This window comes from Cygnus atratus, chromosome 5 (assembly GCF_013377495.2).
Source record: "Cygnus atratus isolate AKBS03 ecotype Queensland, Australia chromosome 5, CAtr_DNAZoo_HiC_assembly, whole genome shotgun sequence".
Lineage (NCBI taxonomy): Eukaryota > Metazoa > Chordata > Aves > Anseriformes > Anatidae > Cygnus > Cygnus atratus.
In genome coordinates this window covers 34,291,286-34,303,555 of record NC_066366.1, presented here as the reverse complement: position 1 = coordinate 34,303,555, position 12,270 = coordinate 34,291,286, and the positions used below count along the sequence as shown (strand labels likewise).

At 55.5% G+C, this 12,270-nt stretch overlaps 1 protein-coding gene across 1 annotated transcript; it reads right to left on the bottom strand.

Annotated features, from left to right (window-relative positions):
• Positions 1–3,019: 3,019 nt before the first annotated feature.
• On the bottom strand, positions 3,020–12,040 carry LOC118244476 (ras-related and estrogen-regulated growth inhibitor-like). The gene is made up of 4 exons (XM_035539497.2): positions 11,867–12,040; positions 6,068–6,124; positions 5,220–5,293; positions 3,020–4,743 (listed from the first exon to the last, which is right to left on the bottom strand). The coding sequence occupies exons 1-4, from the start codon at positions 11,961–11,963 to the stop codon at positions 4,258–4,260; spliced, it is 714 nt and encodes a 237-aa protein (XP_035395390.1). The 5' UTR covers positions 11,964–12,040; the 3' UTR covers positions 3,020–4,257.
• Positions 12,041–12,270: the final 230 nt, after the last annotated feature.

Below are 12,270 nucleotides of genomic sequence, written 5' to 3'. Positions count from 1 at the left end.
TTTTATTTCTTTACTTACCCCTTTCCATCCTGTCTGCCTGAACTGGGAGAGAAACCACCCTTATGGGGGCTCATCTTCCTGCTCCCCAGGCTCCAGCACCCAACAGCCCCCAAGCAACCAGACTGAACCTCTTAAAGCCAGGGAACTTTGTAAGACCCAGCCTCCTGCGTTTTGCTCTGAGCTTAAATCAAAGTGACCAATTAGAGAGTCTGCATTTATTTCAGGTGCCTAAAGCCAGCACCTGCTCAGAAGATGCCACCAGCAGCTTCACACCCCCCTTTCATCATTATGTGCAGTTTGGGGATGCCGTGAGGCCAGATGCACACAGCTCTTCTCCAGGCAAAGCCACGTGGCCAAACACATAATTTCTCAAAGACTTCAAAAAATAATTCCCAACTTTTCTTTTAAAGCACAAGGTTGATGATGTTGAAGAGTGTGCAATGAACTGAAAGGAGCTCCCCCCTCCATGGGCTTACTCCGTGCCTCTTGCTAAAGGGTGATCATACCTCCTGCTGAAATCAGACTTCATATCCCCATGTAAGCATGGTTTTACCCTTCTGAGCTACTTTTATAGGCTTTGGCTGCTGGAGCTGAGCCTCGGAGCCTTCGGTTTCCTTAGTGTTTCAGAAAGCTCCCCCAAACCATGCGGGGTGTGAGGGTGGAGGAGCAGGTACCACAAGATTGGGAGCATCGATGCAAAAAAAACTCATCTTGCTCAACCCAAGCACAACATAGGGAGAAAAAATATACTTTAGGGTCTCTGCCCAGGTGGTACACACACACACATTATTTTTTCAGTGGAAGGATTTGCAAAGGGTGCTAAGGGGATGTTGAAGGGGCTCAGCATGCCTGGGAGGTGCTTTCAGTTACCAGCACGCGAGGAGCTTTTGGGAAGGATGTTTCTGTGTTATTCGCCTCTTCCAAGCTTCCCAGAAATCTGGTAAGCAGATTTGCAGCCTACACGCTTGCAAAATTGAATCACTGCCCTGGAGATGCCTTTTCGATGATTAGGCCAAAACTCTCCAGCTCTTCTCTACGGGGCCCAGCCATCGGCTTCCCATCACAGCCCTGCCATCAGGCTGGAAGGACTGACAGCCCCCAGGTGCAGGACAGCCCTCCAGGCCCCCACATGTCTCCTGAGGGCTAGCATTTTCCAGCAGAGCAGCAAAGCACGGGAACATTTGTCCAGAGCATCAGCACGGGACGCGCCTGCTCCATTAAGCTGTGTTGCCCCTCATGTTATCAAGCAGCCCTGAAGCCTGCCCCCACCCCTTTTTGGGGGGGACTCCAAAGCAAACCCAATAGCAATCTTCACACCCCACACTGCAGGATTACACCCCCAAAATTGCCTTATATGTTATTGCAATGGCACTGCCCATTACTGCAAGGAGGGGGCTGTAGGCTGGGCATCCCTACACAGCCAGGGACCTCCAAGGGGCTGCAACATGGAGGTCTGGGCACCTCCTGTCTGGGTTCATGGGTTTAATCCTCCTCCCTGAGCCCCCCCGAGCTGCAGAACCTGCTCCAAGGAAGGCAGAGACCTTCCTCTCCCTCCCCTTGCCTGAGCCCCTGCAGAGGGATTTAGGATTTTGGGGGCTACCCCATTGCATTACCCCCAAGAGCATCTTCAAACCCTCCGCACCAATGCTTTTCCCACTCCTGCTTGGCGTGGCACCCTCAGGATGCTGTACCCAAGAAAGGAAACTCCTCCAACAGCAGTCAGGAGCACACAAGGATGCCTCAAGCTCGTGGAGAGCCACTAAAGGCTTCCAGCAATTAGCAGCCCTGATGAGCTCCCCCTGGCCTCCCAGAGAGCAGCTGAACAAATGAGGTTTCTTGCTAATTATAGCAGGCGAGCAGGGCCAAGTGAGAGGGGGCTGAAACACAGGCAGCAAATGCACCAGGGTTTTGGCTAAAAAACCCTTTCTGAATTCCTGATGGTGTAGAAAATCACTGGGGTTGGCTCGGGACAGCGATCCCCACTGCTCTCCACCCCCGGGGAGCAGAAGCGTGTGCCGGCCCCTGCTTTCCACCAGATGCCTGCCCCTCTCCCTTCCCTCGCTTTGGATAATTCATGCTGAAAAATGTGGATTTCTGCTCCACCCGGATCCGCACAGACCTGGAGCACAAGCTGGCGAAGAAAAGGGCCGTGCCCTCAGGGGCATGGGGTGAGGGTCAGGTGTGTGCCCACATCACAAAGGGGTTTCGGGGCAGCCTGGGTTTGCAGCCCCCGGTGCTTGGCGTCGGTGAGCGAGGCCAAAGGCTGCATCCTCACAGCCCCGGGTTCCTTCTCCCCTCCCCATCCTGGCAGCTTCATGGTCGGGCGGCTTTCAGCTGACACGGATATCTCCCGAAAACCAGCCAGCCCCAAACAGCAAACAACCTCTCGGGCTGCCAGACCGCAAAGCCTCAAGCCCAGCTCACTTGGGAATGCCATAAAAAATAAATAAAAAACAAACTCTAAAATTTAAACAAAAAATAAAAAAATCCCAACATTTGCTTCCCCTTAGCCAGCTCCCCAGGGTTTTAAGCCCCAGATTTTGCTCTCGCCGAACACAGAGGCCTGGCTGTGAGCAAACCAGCAGCTCCCAGTGACATTTCCCACTGCTGCCACTTCAGAGATTACTTAAAATGCTGGGAACAAACAGTCCCAAATTGTCCCAGACCCTCGACGGGGTTCATCCTCACCCCACAGGAGGGACGCAGGTGTATACCAGAAGTGCTGATTTAGTGGGATTTAGTTAAATTCTGGGTGAGTAAGCTCTTGGTTGAACGCAAGCAGCCCGAGGAAGCACCTCGGGGAGCTTTAAGGGGGTGAGGGGTGTCTGTGCAGTGTGTGATGCCCTGCAGGGCCCCTGGCAAGCATCTCCACCTGCTCCTTCCCTCTTGCAGCACCCTGGCAGAGCTGGAGGGAGCCTGGAGACCCGAATTTAAAGGCTTTGTTGCCCACCCTTAAGGCTGTTTTCTCCCTGGCAGGGAAATGTCTGGCACATCCGAGTGAGAGAGCACCGCACAAAATCACTGTATGGGCTTTTATTGTCACAGGACGCAGCAGCACACAGTTACTTCTTGGAGGACACACACACGGCATGCCGCAGGTCTCCCAAAAAATGCACTTTTCGGATGGCAAAGCAGCACTCTGCACTGGGAGGGTAGGAGGGAGAGAAATTGGGCAGGAGCAGCTCAGCGGGAGGATGTGCCCTGGTGCTGACGATGCAGCAGCACACCCAAATTCTCTGGCCACAGCAATTTCCCGTTTGGGATGGGGCAACTAATAAGCAGGTGAGGGACCGAGAACCATTTGCACCTCCCGCTCTCTGCTCCGCTGCACCCACGTCCCATGGCTTGCACCCGGGGGACCCTCTGAGACACACTGCAAATGCCGAGCTGAGCCGCAGGGTGAGGGCATCACTAGAAGTTGCGTCAGGAATAATATCCCCCTGGGATGGAGAAGCATGATCTCAGCCCGAGGTTGCAGCGTACATCAGCAGTGCAGCCTGCTGTGCCTCCCCTCGGAGGCCGGCAGCCCCGAGTGAGACGGAGACATAGAGCAAGGGGCAGCCTCAGCCAGAAGCCCATTGCCCAGGCTTTTATTTACAGTGGTGTTAAAGGAGAGAGTGATAAGGAGCTTCAGATGTTGAAAAACACGGGTTTTGAGAAAAGCCAGGGGTTAGCAGGCTTTTTTCCCCCTGCTGTAAACAGATCTCTGCTTTCCTTTGGAACATGCCTGTGCTGCCAGCCCATGAGCGAGGAGAAGGGCTCCAGCAGAGCCCAGGGCCGTGCAGCAGGGATACAAACAAACCCAGCGAGCCTCGGGTGGGGAGCAGGGAATCCACAGGGAGGTGTCGGAGATGGGTCTGGTACCCAACAAAGCAAATCGGAGCCTGCGAGTGTTGACCCAGCACCGCTGAAGCCAACAGGGATGACCTTCGTTGCTGACTTCAGCTGTGGAGGAGGAAGAGGAGAAGGAAGAGGAGGAGGAGGAGGAGCGAAGGGGTGGGACAGAGGAAGAGCATCCTCCCTGCCGATGCAAAGCCTGTTTGTGGAAACCTACGGGCTTTCAGAGGCTGCTCAGCACCAATCCCACCCTCCCCACCTCTTAACTTTCCCCTCCCGGGAGCTCAGCCCTGGCCCACAAGCTGCCCTCCAGCCCCTGGAGAAGGTGGCTCCTCACTCCCCAGCAGGTGCCCCAGCAGCAGGAGGACCCGTCCCCCGGTCCCGGCTTGTCCATCGCTCCTGCCTCTGCCCTGGGGGTGCTCACTCGGGGATGTAATCCCTGAAGGAGTTAAAGCTGAGGCTCCGGCCCGCCGTGTTCAAGGTGGAGCTGGCTTGCATCTTGGGGATCTTCTCCATCACCTTTGACACTGTCCTCCTCTTAAGGGAGCCCGGGGAGAAGTGCCCCTGCCTCATGAGCTCCTGGTAGAGGGTGTTGAACACCACCACGGTCTCTTCATAGCTGTCCCGGGTGGAGATCTCATAGAAAGGAAGCTTCAAGGTTTTGGAGAGGTTTTCGCCATCCTCTGTGGACACCATCCGGTCGAACTGCAAGTCCTTCTTGTTGCCCACGATGACCACGGGGGGCTGCTCACTCCCGCCGCTCCGCTTGGGGCTGGCGTGGATGTGGTTGATGAGGAAGCAGAGCCGCACGACCTCGTCGAAGCTGCACCGGTCTGTCACCGAGTAGACCACTGCAAAGCCATCTCCCCACTTGATCTTCTCCTCTATCTGCAGGGAGTCTTCCTCCTGGTGTGGCAAACAAGCTCCCATTAGCACGAGAAGACCCCAACATCTTCTAAATACATGCATCACCAACTGCAACCACTAAAACCTCCCATTAGGGCCCACCACCGTTATTCCTGAAGGGTTTTTGGAGCTGGGCTTGCACATGGCGGGGACTTGCAAGCAAGACCAGAAGAGGAATTTGTTGGACTGGGCGAAGCGATGGGTGGAGGCTGCGACCAAACACATCTGATGTGGACAAGGGGAGGATGAGGGCCACCACGGTTGCAGGGCTAGATGGGAAGTCAGCACAGGACTCTCCATTCCCTGCAATCATTTTGGAGGTAAACTCTCCAAAATGTCATTTTTCTGAGACGAACAACTCAATTGATATTTCAGACACGACAGATTAAAGCTAGCGGAAGAGCAGGATGTCCTCCGATGGCAAGTGAGGTTGCCCCGTTAATGTTTGCCAGGGTCAGCTAGCCGTGTAAGCTCACCTGCCCCGCCGTGTCGAGGATCTCGAAGTGCACCATCTCCCCATCGATGACAGCCATGTGCCTGTAAATCATTTCTGGAGGAGGACAGATAGGAAAGCACAGGTGTGAGAAGCCTTCAGGTGGTAAATGACAACCAAGGTAGCCTCAATGCAAACTCTGCTGGAGAAGTCCATTTTAACCCACTGTAACCCACAGACTACATGGCCTCCAGCTCTAACACAGCTATTGCCCTGGCCCCGTCTCTTCCAGCACAAAACATGCCGTGAAACACCCCAAGCTTCACATTCCTCATCGTGTTGTTCCCCTCGAACTGCTGCCGTTTGAGCCTGGCAAAGCCCAGATTGGTGCCAATTTTATTTCAGTGCATGGCTGAGTGCATTGAGCCCCACGGTGGGACTGAGCAGCAGGCAGAGAGGAGTTCCGGAGAGGAAAAACAAATTTCACCTTTTTTGGAGAAAAATATTGTTCACGATAACACATATCCACTCTTTCTGGAACATTTCTGCTGGGATCTGACTTAAGTATCCCCCAAAACTCAAATCCAATGCAAAACAAAACAAAACAAAACAAAACACAACTAGAGGACAGGAAAGCACCAGCCACTGATCCAGGAGATGCCTCCTCCCAGCAAACTGCATGCTTGTGCGATGATGACATCCTGCCCCAGCAGGTTTTGCCTTAAGAAAACACCAAAAAAAGAGGAGGGACACAAGAGGTGCCACTAGGGCCAGTGGTTCTCGCCACTGCTGGTCAGGTTGAGGAGCAGCAAGCAAAGGTGGTGGGTTTGAGGGTGGTGCTGCTGAGTGGGTAGCAGCAGCACCAGCAGTGAGGAAAAGGACTTCACCTACCTAGCGTTGGGTCATAGTCTCCAATGAACCTCCTGGTGATGAATCTTACAGTCAGTGCTGTTAATAAAAAAACCAACAAATCTAGTTATGATTGTCAGAGCAAACTGTGGAGAAATATTGGCTGATGGAGGCAGAAGGGATGGAGCAAAGACCTGCCCTGGTGGGGACCAGGAGGCGATATCCCAGCTAAAATACTTCCAGAGGACCCAGCACCATGCCGATGGGATCTGCCTTATACAAGGGCCAACGCAGAGCAGGTGGGGGTGACCCAGGACATTTGGTGCCCTCCCCAGCAGAGGGGATACTGCTGAGATGCTCCAGGCAGAGGACGAGGTCTGTGCCCAGATCAGACATCAGCAGTGAAAATGCCCTCCACGTCAATGCAACTCAGCATCACAGCCTTGGAAAGCAGCAGCAGCCCCCTGGGACTCTGCTAATCCAATCTCTTGCCTGGCCAGAGCTCAGCAGCCTCTCCCACACTGCTGGTGTCAGAAATGTCCCCCCGGGGCACGTGGACGAAAAGTGGCTCCTGCCTGGTGGCCGGGAGCAAAGCGCAAGCCAGGGAAACCCAACCCCACAACCCCTGCCTCGTGCGTGCAGCTTACAGTCAGGTTTGATAAACTGCTCCTTCTGGCCCCGAATCCCGCAGAGATTTATGCATGTGCTGAGTTTTATGCCAGGTGAGTGATGCCCTCGGTGGCCTCCAGCCAAGTGCTTTCCAAATGTGAGCTCAGCGCGTTGGCGAGCCACCGCAGGGCCAGGCTCCTCCTCTACATCACCACCGTTGGCGGTCTGACTGCCTGGTTGGGTCTCATGAATCTCAGCCCTGTTTGTTTAACCTGACCCAGGCATGTTGCAGGGAGGAATTAAAGCCATTGGCACCAAATCTCATGAAATTCATCTCAAACGGGGCATTGCAGGGCATGGCAAGACGGGAGGGATGTGTGGAGCAACTCTGAGCGGGGTCTTCCTTACGGCACCAACGTGCTGCAGCAAAACAAGCCCTGGAAAGGCAGTGCGTGCAATTAAACTGCTCTTATCCAATTACCAGACCTCCCTGCAACACAGACGGGGAGATGCAAAGCCCAAATTATCCTCTAGTGGCTGGCCAGGGTGGAGGTCTGCTGGTGCTACAGGCTTGACCATCCAAACACGGCAAGGGATGGAAAATTCAGGCAAAAGTCGTGCCTCTTGGCACCTCTCTCCATCTAGCCAGGTTGGGTGAGACAGAGCTCAGCTCCAGAGCACCCACAGGTGCTCAAGCCCAAGCAAGTGCTTGTTCAGGGTGAGCTCTGAAAAAAAAACAAAAAAACAAACAAAACAAACAAACAAAAAAAAACACCTCAATGAAGAGACTCCTGAAAGGGAAATAAGGTATGGCAAAAGCTTTCCCTTCATGCAGAGCCTCTAGCTGGGATGTTTCCAGCAGCGGGGACAGCAGATAGTACTGGTGAACAGCCAGGAATGGGAAACAGGAAAAAAGCAACAGCTCTTTGAGCACATGCACAAGCTGGAGGTGCCAAACACCCCACTGGCCTGCAAGGGGCAGGTAGGCAGCCAGAACTTGTCGCTGCTAACAGAGCTCCAATGGAAGGGACAACCTCTGGCTTCTGGGGGGGATTTTCCATGCTCACTTCTTACCCACAGCCTCCACCACCCCACAAAAAGCTGTGAGGAGGTCGTGATGCTCAGGGAGACACTAGAGACCCAAGGACAAGCAGGACATGCAAGCCCCAATGCTCAGCTGGCGTCCATTTAGCAGGAGCTGAGAACTTGCCCCTAGGGCTAGAAAGTTTCTTCCTCCAGCAGGGGAAAGCCCTTGCACAGAGCCTGTGAGTGCAGAGAGCAAGCGTCACCAGGGGGCATTAACTCATTAAACTGGCCCCTCTAATCCAGGATGGGATAAGTGCCAGGGCCCCAGGGTCAAGGGCTGTAGGTGGTTTGGTGGAGACCGATGCAAAGGTGGTGGCCGGGGACTTGTGTGTGTGCCAGGACTGATGAGAAACCCCACAGGCTGATGGGGGCAATTAGGGAGCATCGTCTTTAACAGCAATACGACAAGGCTATGGGGCTGAACCAGCAAGGGGAGTTCCCAATGTTTCAGTGCCCTGCTCAGAAATCATCATGGAGCTGGGATGGGCACAAGAGGCTTTGCAGCCTGCAGGGCTGATTCCAGCTCCAGCTCTGACCAGGGGAAACGCTGGAGGTGCCTTCCCATCAGCAGGAGCATCGGACAGTCTCAAACAGAGCCAGCCATGGGTGAGCTCCTGCATCTCCTGAGAGCCCTTTGGCTGGCAAAACAAACAAACAAACAAACAAAAAAACCCAAAGTGTTATTTTTGCACTTGGCTTCCTTTCCACGCTCGCTCTCTGGACATCTTTTCAGTCCTTAGGAGCCGATCCATGTGCCCACGGCCACAGATGTTCAAAGAAAAAAGGTCCGCGCAGCATCTTGTAGGCAAAATCTTTTCAGTGCAGCTGCTGTGAAAATGCACTGTTGGTGCCTCAGTGTGATTTTTGGTGCAGACGGAGAAAGGGTCTGGAGGCTGGATGGAGCACGGCTAATGTAAGTGACGCTTAAGCCCTTTCGAGGTGGTTGTGATGGTAATGGTTACAGACGGGAGCAAAAGGCAGCGGAGAGGCTGAGAGATGGCTTGGAAAGAGAGGCAATAGGAGCGGAAAGTGAAATTGGTGGAAAATGAGTAGGAATAGAGGGCAGGGCAAAGAAAAAAAAAAAAGGAAAACAGAACAAGGCAGGAGCTTGGAGCCCCAGGAAAGGCAGAATGAGGAGGCTGTGCACAGGGTGCCAGCACAGCAGGAGGAGGAAACAGAGCCGTGAGCGCAAAGGGAGAACAAAACACTCCGAACCCAGGACATGGCACCAAACCCTCCTGGTTACAAGAAGCTGAAAAAAAGCTCCTAGCCAGCAGGACTGGTGTGCTCCTACGCCAAGGAGACATTTGCTTTCTGCACACAAGCCCAGGGAGAGTTTGGCCCAGCTGTTTGTCGTGTTGAATGTTGCCCCACATCTTATGCACGTGCCTGGCTCCTGTTTTGGGGATTCAACGTCCTTCCATCTTTCAAGCAGCCTCTGAGTTTCAAACCCTGCCTGTCAGAGAAGGGATTTGATGACATAAACATGTCATTTAGCAAAACTGCTCTGCAGAGATAACCAAGGACCCCGCAGGAGGCATGCAGCAGCATCCTTAAAGAGGGACCCAAATTGTCAGGGGGAGAGGGAGGCAAGTCAGTTCTGATTTCTAGAAAGCACCTAATCCTATGTCGTATGTTCAGCAGCCATCCGAAGCTGGTGTGCATGGTGTTGTATGAGAAGAGGAGCCAATTAAATTGATTAAAAATTGGCTCGGGTGCAAGCATTCAGGCGAAGCTGCCAGTCAGGAGAAGGGGATGAAGGCAGCAAGGCGCGAGCACGTCCAAGCAGCCATATATGGAGTTTTTTTTTCCCCCAATCTTGAACATAAATAACCTCGGAGAGGGCTCTCTTTGGAGAACCCTGGTGCAGATAAGGTTAATTAGGTCTCTATACATGGTTAAGGGGATGTTGTGATGCGTGGCTAAGCCACGTTGCAGGGACCGGCTGGTCACCTCGGCGGCTGCCCAGTGCCCTGTGCGCCCACGTGCTGAGCTGTTTATGCTGCTGCATAGCACATCCCTCTTGCGAGCGGAGCAGCTTACAACATCAATTCATCTTTGGGCCGTATTTCGTAAGCAGAGCTTCCCTCTGAAGTGCAGCAAAGTTTACACTGGCTAGGATCAGCAGCAGAAGGCAGGAGATAACGCCGGAGAAGAGCTGGATTTACAGCCCCCTGCAGGTGATTTACACAGCCTGGATCTCACGGCTACTGATGGGGATCAGCCACAGGCCTGTCCCCAAGCTCATCCCCGCTCAGAGGATTCGGGACCTCGGGTCGCTTTGTCCCGCTTACGTGGGGCTGCTCAGATATCTCCCTGGGAAGCTGGATTTGAAGTTTTCCAAACTGCCCAGAGAGTCAAAGCGAGCTTTTTCCTCCCCTTTTGTAGCTGTCCAGATTTTAATTGCCCTTTAGATTAGAAACAAGTCACAGGCCATGGCCCCTTCAGCCCCCAAACCTGGTTTCTGTATCCAAACACGAGGCTCCTTCTTCAAAGCCCTGGCAGTCCTTGGTGCCCCCTGTCCCGCTGCCAGGGGGGATGCAAGCAGCTCACCCGCGTGGTGCTGCAGCCCAGGGCCTCCTGTCTGTCCAGCACCGGCAGCTTCATGGCTGCAGGACGGGCTCCCGAGACCTGGCCTTCAACCCCACGCGAGCAACAAATCCCTCTTGCCCGGACCAAACCTTCCGCAAGCAGATCCGGCCTTGAAGTCAGTCCAGAGCAAACGCCTGGGCTGCAAGTGGGACAAAATGCCAGCTGAAAGTCCACTTTGATTCCCCTCATCCCCTTTCCCAAAACGGGGCACCCCTGCCCTTCTCACTCCTCCCTCTCCCGGCTCCATCCCGACAGAGGGTCTTTTCAGGCTCACGGCCCATTACCAGGGCATCAATGTGACGGTGCCACGCTGTCCCCAACATGCAGCACAGCACCCGTGGGGACAGAGGTGGGGAGATCCCTGCGTTGGGGTGCCGTGACATCCCCCCTTCGGAAATGCGGCAGCGAGGGCAGGATGCTGCCATCACGTCCCCGCAGATGCTCCCGGTCCCTCCCTGCCTGGAACAAGCCAGGCATCGATCACCTCCCTCCGCCCTGGTCCCTGCAACCAGCACCCAGGGCACCCTCTACTCCTCCTGCTGGCAAGGATTTCGGCCAAGGCCGAACAACCCCCCTGTTCCTGCTCCCAGCTGGGCTACACGGCTGCTCCTGCAGGTGAATTCGGCAGAAAATATTTCCGCAGCTCGAATTTACCTGCCTGGAGAAAGGCAGGTGTGCTGCTGCTGAGTTTTGCTCAGTTTTTATCACAGTAGACTTCTGCTTTTAATTCTCCGCCAAGAGCACCGGGCCTAGGGAGTCCTTATTTAGGCATTTAGCCTCAATATTCACTTTGATTTCTGGAGCGTGAGTTCCTGCTCTCTAACCGGGACCTCAGCGGCACCTCCTTTCTAGCAAGCAGGGAAACAGCAAATTTATTTTTTTCCCTAACCCCGGGAAAGAGGAAGGCAAGAGGCTGGACGGTTACTGTATATGGAAACGCGACTTGGACGGCACCGACAGCTAAAGCTGCTGGCAGCGAGCCTGGCGGAGGTGCCACCGCCACAGCCCCTGTTCAAGGTTGTGCCTCTGGTGGGGTGGCGAGCGTCGCCCTGTCCCCAAGGACGTGGCAGCCCTGTCCCCAGCCCCGGCGCTGCCAGGACTTCCCCTGCCTTCCCCAGCCGGCGACTGGCACCCTTGGGTGCTGCAGGAAGGGCTCGGGGGCAGCTGCCAGCCCTGCAGGAGGGTGAAGGGGAGAGTTGGGTGCCCCTAGCTCCGCACCCCAAAATTCCCCACCTGTCAGCTACAGGTGGAGAGTGCAGGGAGGGAGAGCTCGCCGGGAGGAAAAGCTCTCTGCTGCGAGGGGCCCTGCAGACCCCACTATTTCCCCACAGACATCCCAGCGACCCCCCAGACCTCAGCTGGGCGAGCGGCCCCCGCAGCTCCAGCAGGACACCCCGACCCAGCGCCCCGCTTGTAGAGCTGCCCAGCTGCAAACCCCAAAGCCGAGCGGCGATCCTCTTCCGAAAAATCAAAGAAGGGAGACGAGGAACGAGGGGTTCCCCTGGGGACACGTTCCCCATCCCACCGCCCCGGCCGGGACCCCCCCTCTCCTACCTGTCTTGCCCACCGCGCTCTGCCCCAGCACAACCAGCCGCAGGGTGCGGGCAGGGCTCAGGCTCACCGAGCGCCGCAGGGGCCTCGGGAAGCTCATGCCGGGGCTCCGGGGCTCCCAAGCTCCGAGGATCCCAAGCTCCAGGGCTCCCCGCTCTGCCGGCCGCGCACCGGCGGCTCCGCCCCGGGGGCCGGGCAGGGCTGGGAGGCTGGCGAGGGGATGCTCACCTCCTCCTCCTCCTCCTCCTCTTCCTCCCCTCCTCGCCCCCTGGCACCTCTCCATCAGCTCGGCTTTGCCCCGCGCCCCGTTTTGCAGGGGGGGAGCGGGCAGTGGGCGCCCGTAGCCTCGAGCGGTCCTAGGGGAAGGGACAGGGACAGGGACAGGGAGCTCTGCAGGAAGAGGTGTC